The sequence below is a fragment of the Alexandromys fortis genome, unplaced genomic scaffold (genome assembly GCF_014885135.2).
Source record: "Alexandromys fortis isolate MF-2015 unplaced genomic scaffold, M_Fortis_MF-2015_v1.1 scaffold_339, whole genome shotgun sequence".
Classification (NCBI taxonomy): Eukaryota; Metazoa; Chordata; class Mammalia; order Rodentia; family Cricetidae; genus Alexandromys; species Alexandromys fortis.
The window spans coordinates 608,273-625,063 of record NW_026068234.1 but is presented as its reverse complement, the minus strand read 5'-3'; the positions used below and the strand labels follow the sequence as shown (position 1 = coordinate 625,063).

Genomic DNA, 16,791 nt, shown 5'->3' with positions numbered 1-16,791 from the left:
AAAAAAAAAAAAAAAAAGGACAATCATGTCCTTTGGTGTCACAGTGAGTATACAGTAGGACAGACAACCTAGGCTTGAGCTTGGGAGCTGTCGATTGGGGTAAAGTTGATCTGTGCCTAGAGAGGTGGGGCTGCCTGGGACTAGGCACTTTTGTGTTAACCATCAGCCATCTGTGCTGCTTGTTTTACCCAGACAGAATCGTGGTTAGGCTAGTGCTGGTTGGTCTTGGTAGCGTTGGTTTCCCTTGGTGCTTGCCTGCCGCCTCTGCTCAAGCCGCGAGTGAGAACAGCAGCAGACGGGCGCCCCCTAGTGGTATAATCCTTGTGAAGACCTTGAGTATCTCCAGTCCTGGCCGCTTCTCTAGCGGCCGAGCTCTCCTGTTGGCCTACGTCTGGATTCTTCAGCTCTCAGTGGCAATGGGCATTGTGGGTAACAGGCAATCTTAGGTATTGGGATTCCTTAACCCTCCACAGCAGTCTGCGTTACGGCTCTTGGCCCTGGGTCTGAGAGCTTGGGCCTAAAGACCTGGCAGCTTTGTATTCTAGAGATCAGAGCCCAGTGGGTGCCAGCTGGCCTGAACTGTCCATTTCAGTATCACGGACATCTTGTGAAGAGAAGGCCTGTGTGTGCGAACTTCGTATAGCAGGGCGCAGCTATACCATATACACAGGGACCAGGAACCCTGCAAGCTGGGGGTGGGTTCTCAGTCCTACCTAATTGCCCTGCATCTAAACCCTCCATGGAGTAGCCGTGCCTGTGGGCCTGTAGTATAACCTTTGCTAGGAGGACCCTCCCTAGTGGCCACACAGAAGCAAATGCAATTGTTGGAGCAGCCCAACCTGTTTGCAGCTTCCACCCATGTGGTAGGAATTTCAGTACTTTTATTGAAATTCTCCAGTTTGCAACTCTCCTGGTCTATGTTCTTGTGTGTGATAGTCAGGTGAGGCCACAAGAGCAGACACAGGAGGCTCAGGAAAACAAAGTGTATTATGCTAATGGGTCTAGATACAGTAGCTCACATAGATCCTTGACTGAGGACCTTGTGAAGTCACCCATGTTTGTCAAGAGGCACAAGAACCAGGGGATCCTCGGGAGACAGAGGCAGGTGGATCTCTGTGAGTTTGAGGCCAGCCTGGTCTACAAGAGCTAGTTCCAGGACAGGAACCAAAAGCTATGGAGAAACCCTGTCTCGAAAATCCAAAAAAAAAAAAAAAAAAAAAAGAACCAGGGGATCCTCTTTCTGAGGGAAAGGAAGTCAGGCAGAGCAAACAGGTTATGATTTTAGAATTGGCAGAGTGCTGGCACCCCCTAAGTCTATGCTAAGTCTATGGCACCCAGGGCTTGAGGAAGACTCGGTGTAGCCATGTTTTGTTCTGGGTGGATGACAGGGAAGGGTCTGTGCATCTTGTGCCCTGTCCACAGCAGGAACTATTTTGTGGCCTTGGGCGCACTGGCCCGTGCATTCTGTAAGAAGCGCAAGGACAGTGACATGGTGAGAGGGGTGAGAGGTTTAAGACAGCGTGAATGGGGCCCCACAGCAGCAAGGGAGGGTCAGGTCAGAATGGCTGGGGAAGCTCCTCAAGGACAGCTGCGGCATCAGAGGACAGAGGGCTTCAGGGCTCCAGGGACAGGCAGGAAGGCACAGGCGGGAGAAAGTTGGCAGGCCTGTGGGAGGTGAGGCTACGGGAGTGGAAGGCTCAAGAGGAGGCCAGGTCTGCAGCAAACACAGACAACAGGCAAGGAGTGGAGTTTGCCCAACAGGCAGACCAGCACTTTGAAACCAAGCATTCACATACACAGTTGAGGATGACCAGAACAACTGCTTGGGCCGAAGTGACTTGTACTTCATTCACCAAAGTTTGCTGAAAAGGTGACTCACCGGGCAGCTTCCTATCCTGGAGTGACACAGGATGACTGGGCAGCAAAAACAGCCTCAGCAGGAAGAAAGTGGGTGGGGATGGAATTAAGGCCGGAAGGAGTGAGAAAGGAGAGCCCTGATCAAAATCCAGTGGGAGGCCACGAGAGCTCACGGAAGGTGATGCGGGAGGAGGGGCTAGATCAGAGGTGAGCCCGAGGTGAATCCACAGGGCTGGAGTCTGGAAGGGAGACAATACTCGGCAAGTGTCAAGCACCATGGGAGTGAAGCCAGGGAAGGCATGAGTGGGCCGGCACGGAGGAGGCTTCACCGGAGAGGCGGCCTCACAAGTGTCTTGGTGTTGGTATACACTTATATGGTGGGGAAGCAGGAAGAAAGGCACCGAGTGAGCCTGGCAGGCATCCTTTCTAGGCTGGACAGCAAAGGAACTGGCAAGAACAGTAGCCGTGTGAGAATGTGAAGCTCGGGCCTTCCTACCTAGAGGATCAGCTAGAGGTGACTGAGCCACATAGACACTCAGCTCTACTTGCTCTGGTTCCAAGAACCAATGCACATCTTTAGCTCAGGTTATCTTTTCTCTGGGACCAGCCTGAGTGGGAGAGAAAAGGCAGTAGGAAGCTTCTGGAAGTTCCACCGATTGGGCTGAATCTCTATGCTCATTAGGGGACTTCACCTGGGACCTCAAATGTAGAGGTGTTCCCAGATGGCCCCAGTCTGCCATTGGACACTGGGTGACACAGTTATCCACCAGTGGGGTTCCTGGCTCCTGTGGAATTCAGGGTTTCTCTGAGGGAGGCTGTGCTGTGGTGCTTCCGGTCACTAGAGCACAGTGACGTGGATCTTTAGATGGACCATGAGAGCTGAGCTGCGGCTGAAGGCCTTCCCACAGTCACTGCACTTGTAGGGCTTCTCTCCCGTGTGCGTGCGCTGGTGCTCAATGAGGGAGGAGCTCTGCGCGAAGGCCTTTGGGCAGTCCTTACACCGGTAGGGCTTCTCTCCAGAGTGGATTCTCAGGTGCCGGACCAGAGCTGAGCAGTCACTGAAGGCTCTCCCACACACCTCACACCTGTATGGCTTCTCCCCGGTGTGGATGCGCTGGTGCTGTGTCAGGTGGGTGCTCTGGCTGAAGGCCTTGCCGCACAGGTCACACTCATAAGGCCGCTCCCCGGTGTGCACCCGCTGATGCTGGGTGAGGTGGGTGCTGCGGCTGAAGGTTTTGCCGCACTCCTCACACTTATAGGGCTTCTCCCCAGTGTGAACCCTCTGGTGCTGCGTCAGGTGGGTGACTCGCCTGAAGGCCTTCCCGCACTCTTTACACGCATGGGGCTTTGCTCCTGTGTGGACAACCTGGTGTTGGGCAAGGTGGTTGCTCCGACCGAAAGCCTTCCCACACTCGACACAGGCATAGGGCATCTTCTGAGAGGGGCTCTTCTGGTGGGCCTCCGGGGCTTACGTATTCTGGAATGTTCTCACACATTCACCGTACGTGGAGGGCTTCTTTTCTGAGTGTGTACTTGGAGGCACTGTCCCATAGTCATACGATGGGCCAAGTTTCTCCTCCGAAGAAGCCTTGTCTTGGGAAGGGAAGCTGGGCCACGGTTTGGAACTCTTTCCTGAGACGTCAGACTCATAGGCAGGCTGGTCTTTGGGGGCACCCATGTGAGACCCCAGGTCTTTTCTGAAATCCATCTCTTGGGCAGCAGGCTTCATCCAGCGTGCTCCTAGGAGCTCTGGCTGGCTCGCAGAGCTGCTCTCAGGTTTACAAGTGTGGGCAAAGGTGGATTTTGGGGAAACGACTCCTGCGGGTGTTTCAGTGGCCACGTCTGGTGGGTGTGACTCGTCTGTGCTGCTCTGTTTACAACTTGCCTCTTCGTGTGGCTCTCCTGGTTCCCACCCTGGAATCATGCAAATCATACTGTTACTTCCCCGCCACACAGCCTCTCTATTTGCCCGAGGCCCCTCCCACACATCTGTCACGTGGTCCCTTTTCCTTCGGTGTCTTGAGTAAGGGAAAGGATTCAGGACTGTCCTCTTATACTACCCTAAACTGCCATCTGTCTTGCCAAGGCTCCTGATCTGGCTAAAATGCCCATAGGAAAACTTACATGTGGATAAGATCTGAAAAACTAGAGTGGGGGAAGCTGGGCCTTGTCGGGTACCTGTGCATCTGCTCCTGGCAATCTGGGGCAGGGCCAAGTTCTGTGAGTCCAGGCTCTGTCCCTTAAACTCAGAGGCTGTCTTTGGGAAGAGTGGCTGAATGAGAATCAAGCCAGACGCCTGTGACTGTCACTTCTCACGGCAGAACTCTAGGTAGACATCTGATTTGCTCCTAAACTCCCCGATCCGAGTAAACAGGAGGGAGAGGCGACCTGCACTGACCCGCTCTCCACAGGAGCAAAGGGTACCTGAGGATACTTCATCTGGCAATGTCTACGGATGAGTCCCATGGATGAGTCAGAGCAGTATGCAATAGCTGTCCCTCCAGCCTATCCTTGGGCTGAGAAGACTCATAAACAGGGCTCTGACCCCAGACTTTGAGGTGCCAAGTCGTCAGTCCTTAAGTTTAGCTCGCCATCATCCGGCCACACAGTTTGTGAAAGTGCTTGCTTGCCAGGGCCGCTGGCTTATGTCTCCAAGTGCACTGCCTCATCCTTTCCAGAGGAGGTGCTTAGTGGTTCCACTGTAGGTGAGGAGACTGAGGCCCAGGGGAAGTGCTGAGCCCCAGGTACACCATCACAGGATTATTCATGGTCAAGCACACCTTTAGTCCCAGCGGTCAGGAGACAGAGCCAGGAGGATCTCTGATCTCTGAGTTCAAAACCAGCTGGTCTCTAGAGCTTGTTCCAAGATAGTTCTACATGGTAGTTCCAAGCCAAGAGCTACATAGTAAGACCTTGTCTTAATAAATGAATAAGTGAGTAAATCATAAGATTACTAGAGATTCTGAGGGACTTGTACTTGCTCTAACTGAGTTAGCTTGCAGCCAGACTGGGACTTGCTCTGGAAGTTCCTGGACTAGACCATACAGCACTTGGGCCCTTGCATCCTACCAGACATCTCTGGGTAGGGAATACATGTGTGGGTCTCCTTGAATGACAAGTGCCCACTCCAGTTCAGGGCCATCTATCCATCGCCCAGATCCTGTAGGCAAGCACAGGGAAGGCCACAAGAGGATACACAGGGATACTTATTTCTCTCCCCCTCCCTCTCACTCAAGACTTTCAGTCATTTCATCTGGGCCAGGAGCCACACTTCCTTTGGGGAAGAGCCCCAGGCTCACTATGAGTTCCTGGGATTTGATGGTCCAAAGGCAAAGACAGATCTGTTGGTTCAGTGCGGCTCACACTAGACATTGCTTGCTGTTTTCCCCGTCCACTTGATAAGTCAGGAACTGGTGGACTGACTACCTCCGGGGAGATGGTGATAAGCTAGGGATAGAGCTCAGCTGGCAGAGTGCTTACCTATATCCCTAGTACCTGCATCTGAAGCTGGGTGTGGTGGCACATGCCTACAATCCCAGCATTTGGGAAGTGGAGGCAGGAGGATCAGAAGATCAAGGTCATCCCCCAGGTATGTAGCATTTTGAGGTTAGCTTTGGTACAAAAGACCTCTCATCTTAAAAAAAAAAATAAGGGCTGGAGAGCGGTTAAGAGCACTGGCTGCTCCTCCAGAGGACCCAGGTTCAATTCCCAGCACCCACATGGCAGCTCACAACTGTCTGTAACTCCAAGATCTGATACCCTCGCTGGGCCGCTGGTGGTGTACACCTTTAATCCCAGCACTCGGGAGGCAGAGGCAGGAGTCTCTGTGAGTTCAAGTCCAGTCTGTTCTACAGAGCAAGTCCCAGGATAGGTTCCAAAGCTACACAGAGAAACCCAGACCTAAAGGAGATATGGAACGTGAGAGTAGGTGAGAGCAAGCAGGCTGAGTATCAAGGCTCCCTGAGTGTATCTTCTGGATGCTGCTGTGTCTAAGCCCCTTACTCATAACTGCGTGGGATTTATTTGGTCACGTGTACCCTTGGCTAAGGTACAAAGGTGAGAATGAGCACCCCAGCAGCAGTCCCTAACTAGAGCTAGCTTGGCCTACATTCCAGCCAGGCTGTGCCAGCGCTCTCTGTGGCCGACCACCTCCTTACCTCTCTTGTCCAGCAACTGAGTCAGATCCTCCACCAGAATGGCGGCCTCCTTTCCACTCTTTGGGCACTGAGCCCCGACCCAGGCCTGGATCTCAGGGGGCAGTGCACCCAAGAACTGCTCCAGCACCAGCAACTCCAGCATCTGCTCTTTGGAGGACGACTCTGGCCTCAGCCACTGGCAACATAGCTCTCGCAGTTGTGCCAGCGCCTGATGGGGGCTGGATGCCTCCTCGTAACGGAAGTGCCGGAAGCGCAGGCGTGCAGCCTCAGGATGGGCAGTAGGGTTAGGGCTGCATCCCTGGCTCTGGCAGAGGTTAGCTTCTTCCTCCTCTTTCACCTTCACCTGAAGGAAGCTGTCCTGTTCCCAGAGTACTGGGCTCAGAGGGCACTTGGGGATGGCCATTGGGCAGATGCACTCAGTGAGACACGGGATGGCTGGAGTCTCAGAACTGGGTCTGTAGAAATGTTAGAGCTTCACCATCTGAAAAGAGGGAGAGGAGATGCAGGTTTGAGGCAGCCAGACGGGCCTCCAATCACCATTTTCCTGCCTCATCCTCTGTGCATGCACTACCATGCCCACTACCTTGCTTCTTTTTAGATGCATGTATTTGGGTCAGTGAGGTGGATTATCAGGAAAAGGTGCTTGCCACCAAGTCACTTATTCGCACATGGAAAAAGATGAATGTACAATGAGGACCCTAAGAGAGACATACATGGATCGAATCTACATCGGAAGTGGAAAAAAGATAAGCTCTCCTGAGTAAACTGGGAGCATGGAGACCATGGGAGAGGGTAGAAGGGGAGGGGAGAGGAAGGTAAGGGAGCAGAGATAAATTATAGCTCAATAAAATCAATAAAAGCCGGGCGGTGGTGGCGCACGCCTTTAATCCCAGCACTTGGGAGGCAGAGGCAGGCGGATCTCTGTAAGTTCGAGACCAGCCTGGTCTACAAGAGCTAGTTCCAGGACAGGCTCCAAAACCACAGAGAAACCCTGTCTCGAAAAATCAAAAAAAAAAAATCAATAAAAAAATTTAAAAAAATCAACTTGAAATAAAAGCCCCAGGGGAAAAAAAAATAAATGTAATGATCATGGCAGTGTCTGTTCAGAGCTGAGGATGATGCTCAGTGGTCGCATGCGTTCAGAATATACAACAGGGGCTGGAGAGATGGTGCAGCAGTTAAGAGCACTGGTTGCTCTTCCAGAGGACCTGGGTTCAATTCCCAGTAACCACATGGTGGTTCACAGTCATCTGGAATAGAATCTGATGCTGTAGGCATACTGGCACGCAGGCATGCATATAGATAGTGCACTCATACCAAAAAAAAAATAAAACAAAAAAATCAAAACAAAATACACAACAGGGAGGAACTCATTAAGCTCCAGCAGAGAATTTCAAACCCTTAATTACAATGATCTCGGTTAAATTCGGTGGGTCTCAAAACCAAAACAGTTATGAATGTGGAAAGGTCTGTAGGGAGGAGGATAATGGGTGGGAGGAAGACTGGGGGGTATAGTAATGAGAATGCATGTTATATGAAATTGTTATCAAATAACAAATCCAATAAAGTTAAAAAAAGAGGGGAGCAGGCAATGGGATGGCTCCACAGGTAAGGGTGCAGGAACCACATGAGTGGAGGAAGAGAACTGACTGTTGTGTGTTGTCATTTGATTGAGTACCACATGTGAAAATAAAAAAAAACTCAGGGGCTGGAGAGAAGGCTCAGCACCCATTTAGTGGCTCACAACTGTCTGTAATTCCAGTCCCAGGTCATCTGACACCCTCTTCTGGTTTTCACCAGGTATGCATCTAGTACACAGACATACATGTAGGCAAAACACCTATATACATAAAAACAGAACTATAAAAACAAAGAATAAAGTAATTTCAACAGAGCTAAGGAGATGGCTCAGTCTGGTAAAGTGCTTGTTGAGTGAGCATGGCCTGGGTGTGGATCCCCAGCACTATAAGAAGCCTAGCATGGCCGTGCAGGTCTATAACCCCAGCACAGAGGGGAGCAGAGACAGGCAGATCCCCAGGGCTCACTGGCTAGTTGTAGGCTGAGAGATCTGGTCTCAAAACAGCAGCAGCAGCAGCAGCAGCAGCAGCAGCAGCAGCAGCAGCAGCAGCAGCAGAGGTGGAAAGTGACAGAGGCAGAATCCTGACGTCAACCTCTGGCCTTCACATGGAGTACACACACACACACACACACACACACACACACACACACACACACAAATGAACTCATAACAAACTCAAGGGACATAAGCTATATTCCTATTCTAGGTGAAGACATACAGAAAGAAAAGTCTCCCAGCTAGGGAAGGATTTAGCAGGAGAGTGAGCTGCAAATGCAAGCAAATCTATGGCTAGCCACAGAGCCATATCTCCTGTCTCTAATACATTACCCATTTTCCTATCTTTTGAGCTGATAACCACATAGTGAATTATTCACTTTATCTGCTGTTTCCCTGTAGAACTATGTAACGAGACTGGCCTCCAGTCTTCATCCCCAGTGCATGTCCTACCATGCCTGACCACCTTGCTTCTTTTCAGATGCATGTATTTGGGCTATTGAGATGGCTTATCAGGTAAATGCATTTGCTGCCAAACCTGATGACATACATTTGATACCTAGGATATGGTAGAAGGAAAAACCTGACTATTAAAAGTGTTGTGCTGGGGGCTGGGGAGATGGCTCAGTGGTTAAGAGCACTGTCTGTTCTTCCAAAGGTCCTGAGTTCAATTCCCAGCAACCGCATGGTGGCTCACAACCATCTGTAATGGGGTCTGGTGCTCTTCTGGCCTGCAGGCATACATGCAGACAGAATACTGAGAATACTGTATACATAATAAATAAATCTTTTAAAAAAAGTTTAAAAAAAAGTGTTGTGCTGTAAGAGATACTTACATAGATCTAATCTACATGGGAAGTAGAAAGCAGAAAAAGACATAATCTCCTGAGTAAATTGGGAGCATGGGGACCTTGGGGGAGGGCTGAAGCGGGGAGGGGAGAGGCAGGGAGGGGAACAGAGAAAAATGTAGAGCGCAATAAAAATCAATAAAAAATGTCCCCCCAAAGTGTTATGCTGTAGTATGCATGCACATAAAGAAATAAATATAAAAGTTTGAGATCAGCTAGGTGGTGGTGGTCTTTAATCCCAGCACTTGGGAGGCAGAGAGAGGTAGGTAGATCTCTGAGCAAATTCCAGGACAGCCAGGGCTACACAGAGAAACCCTGTCATGAAAAAAAAAAAAGCCAGGCAGTGGTGGCCCATGCCTTTAATCACAGCACTCGGGAGGCAGAGGCAGGCGGATCTCTGTGAGTTCAAAGCCAGCCTGGTCTACAGAGCTAGTTCCAGGACAGGCTCCAAAGCCACAGAGAAACCCTGTCTTGAAAAAGAAACAAAAACAAACAAACAAGTCTAAATCAAGTGCATGTGTTTAAAGCTAAACATTTTCTTCTAAACAGCTCTAATCATATATCACAATTTTGTTAAGTTCTATTTACATTTTTATTTATTTGAGGCAGGATCCCTTATGTAGCCCAGTATAGCCTTGATATGGAAATCTTTATGCTTTAGCGTCCTGGGTGCTGAGATTATAAGCATATACCACCATAGTCTACTTCATAATAATTTAGTTTAAAATACTTTCTAATTTCTGCTGTGGTTCTTTATAAGTCAGGGCTTATTTGGAACTCTGCTGCTTATGACCAGGGGTGTGGTTTACTAAAAACTACTGAATTGTATACTTTGAGATGGTGAGTTTTAGGCTGGGTGTGGTGGCACATACCTCTCATTTCAGGACTATGGTGGCAGTGGCAGGCAGAACTTTGAGTTCTAGGCCATCCAGTAGTACTAGTGAGACTTTGCCTCAAAAATAAATAGATAGACAGACAGACAGACAGATAGATAGATAGATAAAAGTTTAGCCAGGTATGGTGACACATACCTATAATCTCACCTCTCAGAAGGCCAGGGCATGAAGATTTAGAGTTCAAGGCTATCCTGGGATACAGAGCAAGACTCTTTCAGCCCTAAATAAATAACTAAATGGTGGGTTTTGATTATGAGAATCTCAATAATGCTGGCTTTTTAAATGTATTTCTTTTTCAGTCCTGGGCAAATGCCTTCTCCTTATTAGGCATTCTCTCCCTTCTGTATGGCAGGTCTCTATACAAAAGACAACTCTGCAGAAGTTCTGCCCCCTACCCTGCTTTATTTCTTTTTTTTTTTTAAATTTATTTATTATACATACAATATTCTGTCTGCGTGTACGTCTGTAGGCCACAAGAGGGCACCAGACCTCATTACATATGGTTGTGAGCCACCATGTGGTTGCTGGGGATTGAACTCAGGACCTTTGGAAGAGCAGGCAATGCTCTTAACCTCTGAGCCATCTCTCCAGCCTCCTGCTTTATTTCTTATTACTCTTCACCACTTGGTGGATAGCACAGTTGTCTTTGTTCTTATCCACCTGCCATCACTGCATTGTCAACACCTTAAGAGTTGGGGACTTTTCAGTCCAGGCATGGTGGCACATGCCTGTAATTCCAGCACTTGGGAGGATGGAGCAGGAGGATTGCAACTCTGAAGGCTGTCTGAGCTACCTATCAAGACATGGCTTGTCCCACAAAAGGGAGAGGGTGGCAAAGAGATGGCTCAGCAGGTAAAGGTACTCACCATGGAAGCCTGCTGTCCTGAGTTCAATCCCCAGAACCTGCAAAAAGCTGGATGCAGGAGAACACATCTGTAATCCCAGCACTCTATGGGAGGATGGGAGGCACAGAGCAGAGAATCACCAGGATGTTTGTGGGCCGGCTAGTCTGGAGTATGCAGTGAGCAGAAACAAGGAGACCGACAGAGAGGGCCAGCCAGCTTTCAGAAGTTGTCCTCCGACTTCCAGGCCCATCCCACAGCATGCACATGCCCACATCAACACATGCACATATATCCTACAAAATAATTAAAAACAAATAAGGTAGGCATGGTGGCGCCGTCTTTAATCCCAGCACTTAGGAGGGAGAGGCAAACAGACGTCTGAGATTGAAGCCAGCCCGGTCTACACAGTGAGTTTTAGGCCAGCTTCGAAAAGAACGTGTGCGACACACCAGGCTGTTAATACACATTTTATGATGGAATAAAGGCAGTTCAAGTATTGCCGTGGCTGTGTACACCCAGTGCTTGGGAGGCAGGAGGAACATTTTAGTCAGCATTTCTGACACAGAGGGTTTCACTCACACTTGAACTCAGTCACAAACCCACTGGCTCCGTCTCACAACCCACCTACAAAGTCCATCAAAGAACTATTTCTTTCAGTCGCTTCATCAGTTAGTCACTTGACGTGATATACAAGGCCAAGATGCTTTAGACACAGCACAACCTGTCGGGCACATACGACCGGTCGGTCAGTCCCCACTTTTTGTTTGTCGGTCTTACACTCGTCAGCCGTGCCACACTCTGCCGGTTCTTACTCACAGGCCGTCAGCTTCGGCGTGGGCGTTCGCAGCTCTCAGCCCTCAGTGCCACGGCTCCAGCTCTCACCGGGTCTCCAGAAGTCCCAGCAGACAATTCCGGAGATACCCTGATGACGAACACACAGGCGCCTTCAAGCCCAGGGACCACAACTCCCAAGATGCCTAGCTCAGACGCACGGCCACAGGGTACGTCACCTGGACTACAAGTCCCAGAAAGCACAGCGCCAAGCCCCTGGACCCTTTGGGAGCTGTAGGAGTGCGTGCTTGATTCGCGGAGGGCTCAGGGAGGGAACCGACCCTAGGTTGGTGTTGAGACAGAGTTGTCCGTTAGTAGTGGTTGTGGTTTGCTCGGGAAGTTGGAGCATGCACGGTGCGGGTGAATCCTCAGATGGCTTACCATCATCTCACTGTAGTTCCCAGGAGTTTTGGTGCCCTCTTTTGGCTTTCACAGGCACCAGGCACACAAGTGCTGTACAGATATACGAGCAGGCAAAATATCCATATACATAATTTTTAAAAATCACATTTAGCCGGGCGCTGGTGGCGCACGCCTTTAATCCCAGCACTCGGGAGGCAGAGGCAGGCGGATCTCTGTGAGTTCGAGACCAGCCTGATCTACAGAGCTAGTTCCAGGACAGGCTCCAAAGCCACAGAGAAACCCTGTCTCAAAAAAAAAAAAAGGGGGGGGGGCTGGAGAGATGGCTCAGAGGTTAAGAGCATTGCCTGCTCTTCCAAAGGTCCTGAGTTCAATTCCCAGCAACCACATGGTGGCTCACAACCATCTGTAGAGGGGTCTGGTGCCCTCTTCTGGCCTGCAGGCACACACACAAACAGAATATTGTATACATAATAAATAAATATTTTTAAAAAAATCACATTTATTTGGTGTGTGTGTGTCGTGTATGTGGCATGATGCAAGTGAAGAGGTTAGGAGACAGCTTGTGGAACTCAGTTCTCTCTTACCATGTGGGTTCTGGGGAATCAAACTCAGTCTTGTCAACAAGTACTTCTTTGTACTTCTTTTACCCACTTAGCCATCTTGGCTGTCAGAGTTTTTTTTTTTTTTTCCCCCACGGGAGAATCCAGAGATTTACTCACATTAAGCACAACCCCAAGGCCCCAAGCTATAACCTTCCCTAGTCTTTATCATTTATTTGAATTTAACCAATCTTAGCCAACTAATACTTAACACGTAAGACAGACAGTTCAGGGCTAGGATGTTTCAGAACCACGGACAGCTCCCAACTCTAGGCAAGGTGCTTGTCTCAGAGGTGATTACTGCTGGCATTTGTGAAACTGCTCATGACTTTGCCTCTCTCTCTCTCTGTCTCTCTGTCTCTCTCTGTCTCTGTCTCTGTCTCTGTCTCTGTCTCTGTCTCTCTCTCTCTCTCTCTCTCTCTCTCTCTCTCTCTCTCTCTCTCTCGTTGTTTTGTTTTTCGAGGCAGGGTTTCTCTGTAGCTTTGGAGCCTGGCCTGGAACTAGCTCTTGTAGACCAGGCTGGCCTGGAACTCACAAAGATCCGCCTGCCTCTGTCTCCTGAGTGCTGGGATTAAATGCCTGTGCCACCACTGCCAGGCGACTTTGCCTCTTTGAGCTCCATACAAAGTAAACAGTGCGCAGTGTAACAATCTGTGTAACGGCCTCAGCTCCATGCTACCAAATTTCATAAATGGCAATCACAGGTTATCTGTATGGGGACTGTGCAGACAACAGCAAGATACAAACTGTCGAGTTAAGGAGAAAATCGCTAGTACAGCAGATCCTCACTACTCTACTTAGGGTCTTTTTCCTATCTGGAAAAGGGAATAACAACATGGAAGACTTCTTGATCAGGCATTTAATATTGTGGACTGGGCACCACGCCATGAAACTCAGTCTAAGATGGACGATAACAAGTATTTTCTCATAATGTATGCAATGTACTGAGGTGGGTGTACTGAGGGGACCTGAGTACTGCAGGGTGCTTTCCTCTGGACCCTGAATTGGGTGCAGACAACACCTAAAAACCATGTTCCATCACAAGCCACATGCAAAGAGATCCATTATTAAGCAAGACAGAGACAAAGTGGCTGAATCTGAATCTGCACATAACATCTTTGCACATGTTAATTTTAAGAGAAAAAAGAGGGAGGTCTATGCTACAATGAGTTAGCTCTGATTGAGTATTTTAATTAGGTTAGTCAAAATGATGAATTTTGATTGGTGAACCCTGATGTTTTGTTGGACCTTGATGATCAGTCTCAGGAATGAGTCAGGCATAACAAAGTGGTCAAATAAGGAAATAGGAATGTAATCTACTGGCTTAACAAAGGAGAGAGGGGCGGTATGTTTGCCATGCTCTGGCCTGTGTTTGCCACGCTTGGGTGTGCTAGAACACTTCATGTACTACCTGTGTTTTTGGATGGGAGAGGAGGGACTCTGAGGTTGAAAAATGAGTTTAAAGCTCAAAGAATGGATAGTAGAGGTCATAAGCAAGAAAGTGGGTGAGCCTAGACTCTATGGGAAGGAAGACAGATTTGTTCTAAATCGGGGGCCTATGAGTTCTGGCCTAGCTAAGAATCCCCACTATTGCTTTTTATTTTATTTTATTTTTTTGAGATAAGGTCTATATAGCCCTGGCTAACCATTCAAGATCTACCTGGAGTACTTGGCTGCTGGATCTAACATCCTGGGCTTCTTGTGTTTGGTTGGCTAATAAGGGAAAGGAAAAAGGAACTAGGAAGTCTGTCTGTCTGCATTCTAGCCTTTTCACCTTTAGTATTACAGAGTTAAAGTTGTTCCACATGCAACTCCTTTTGTTAAATGAACACACATTTAGGCGTACACAGAACACCTATGACAAAGACACACTGTGGTTCCTACTCATAGGGAAATTCTGGCAGATTGAGGGAGACCACAGTGATATTTTATGTTTTATAAATTAAACTTGCCCGAAGACCAGAAGGTAAAACTAAGCTACTAGAGTCTAGGCAGTGGCATCACACACATTGAGTTCCAGGATTTTGAAAAGAGGCAGATGGATCTCTGTGAGTTTGAGGTCACCCTGGGCTACAGAAGATCAGTGCAGAAATGGATCCTGGGGGTGGTGGCTCATACCTTTAATCCCAGTACTAGGGAGTCACATGCCTTTAATCCCAGCACTAGAGAGAAATATAAGGTTACGTCTTACTGGTTTCCCTTAAGATGTAGACTTTTTCCTCATTAATAATGGCAGTCTCCACTAAGGCTCTGATTTTTATTGTGCCACAAACCATAGTGGATTTTTTTTTTTTGAAATTCTTATTTTTGAGAAACCTTGTACAAATGATCTGCATAGGAATAAATAAATCCTCTGGATTTCTCCCCAGTAGGTTTACTGAGAATACATTCATATTATTTATTTATTTGTCTATTTTTTATATTTATTTATTATGTATACAATATTCTTTGTGTGTATGCCTGAAGGCCAGAAGAGGGCACCAGACCTCATTACAGATGGTTGTAGGCCACCATGTGGTTGCTGGGAATTGAACTCAGGACCTTTGGAAGAGCAGGCAATGCTCTTAACCTCTGAGCCATCTCTCCAGCCCCCTCATATGATTTAATAACTGATGAACTGCCCTCCACCCATTCATACCCTCACAGGAAATGTATAGGAAACACTCAGAGCTCTTTGAGAAAAGTTTGGCAAAATAATTGGATGGAGGGCACGATGTTATAATCTTCCAGCAATAAAGCTACAATAAATTTATTAGGGAAAATGCTCAAAATATAGGAAAAAGCATGCTACAAGAGAATGAGAATGGTTTTCTCACTCTAAACCTTTAAATGAGAGATAACTGCACACACATACATCTATGTTGTAGATTCAAAATACACTGTGTTTATGTGTGTGCATAAGTATTTAAGACAAAATTATACTGGTGGTGGTGATGCACACCTTTAATCTCAGCACTCATGAGGCAGAGGCAAGCAGGATCTCTAAGACTGAGGCCAGCCTGGTCTTCAGAGCAAGTTCCAGGACAGCCAGGGTTACACAGGAAACCCTGTTTCAATAAACAAAAACAAAATAAAAATTTCAATGAAAAGTAGCAAAGATCATCTTTGGATATTTGAAGCATGAAAATTTTAAATGCTTTAAAAAGTTTCACAATTTTTTTTTGTGCATTTTCCAACTTTGGCTATAATGAATTTGTGTCAGTTTTATAAAGAGATAGAAACCACTATCTCTAATTTATAGTAATTTCCCTGAGATTCTCTTTCAAAATATGTACAAAGAAATCAGTGGGGCTATCATTCCTGGATGTGAATTGAAAAATGAAAATTGTTGGTTGTTCTGATTCACTAAGCCATAACTCAGCCATACAACATCCACCGTGAGAAACAGGACCGGTTTTGGAGTCTTGGTGATGAGTATGACACCTGGCTTCCAGAGTATTGGTATTATGGTATGAGTGCTGGTGTCTCCCCCATTTTCATTTGCTTTACCTAGACTAAACATTTGATGGAGCAGTTAAGGAGTTACAGGTAAAGGAGGCAGGTTTCTATGTCTCAGAGTCTGGTTTACTTCCTGGGTAGGTCATTTTGTGCAATGCCATCCCTGTCATCTGTTTGCGCTGTCAGTGGTAGCTGGGATGAAGATGTTTCTATGATAAAGGACTGATGAAGAGGAAGGGTCAAAGGCATGTTTTCTGGCTTCAGTGATGGGATGGGAGAAAGTGATATCCATGAAATGGGTTGGGAAGCAGACTGTTGGATAGAAAAGGGCCGTTTTCTTCAGGGTAAGCTGGGTATATGAGTTCATGGTTTACCTGATGGAGCCAACAGTCATGTCTACATCTGAATCTCAGAAGTCAGGAGCAGAGACTCAGAAATAGGGCGGACAATGCAAAGCCAGGAGTGTGGATGCTACCTGGGGAAGGTGTAGGCATGGCCCCATAGACCATATCACCAGGGACGACCCCAACCCTTGGAGTGGGAAAGAGAAGACCAGAAGCTCTTGAATGGGGTTATGCATTTCAGAACCGAGGGGGCAGCCTGCTGCCACGATGCCAGCAGCCTCAGGTGAGAGGTCGTGGAGATGGATGGCAGCACCCAGTGGTGGACACAACAGATTTTGTGAAGCAGCGGGTGAGAGGCCTGAGGTGCACAGGTAATTCTTTCGAGGGACTGGAAGAGAGGTGGGCAGTTTATCAAGTACTTCCTAACAGCTCTCTTATCTGTATCCATCAGAGGTTAGGGATGCTGAACACTACCCTTCCTAACCTCCTCACTATGATGGATGGCCCAGGGACTCATTCTTGGCCAACAAATAAGTCGG

At 48.0% G+C, this 16,791-nt stretch overlaps 1 protein-coding gene across 1 annotated transcript; it reads right to left on the bottom strand.

The window, feature by feature from the left end:
• Positions 1–43: 43 nt before the first annotated feature.
• Positions 44–11,625, bottom strand: Zscan22 (zinc finger and SCAN domain containing 22). Its single transcript, XM_050130952.1, is given in 4 exon segments — positions 44–3,771; positions 6,015–6,495; positions 10,699–10,781; positions 11,494–11,625. Coding segments are annotated over 2 exon segments (1,479 nt in total). The 5' UTR covers positions 6,418–6,495; positions 10,699–10,781; positions 11,494–11,625; the 3' UTR covers positions 44–2,695.
• Between the last annotated feature and the right edge of the window lie 5,166 nt (positions 11,626–16,791).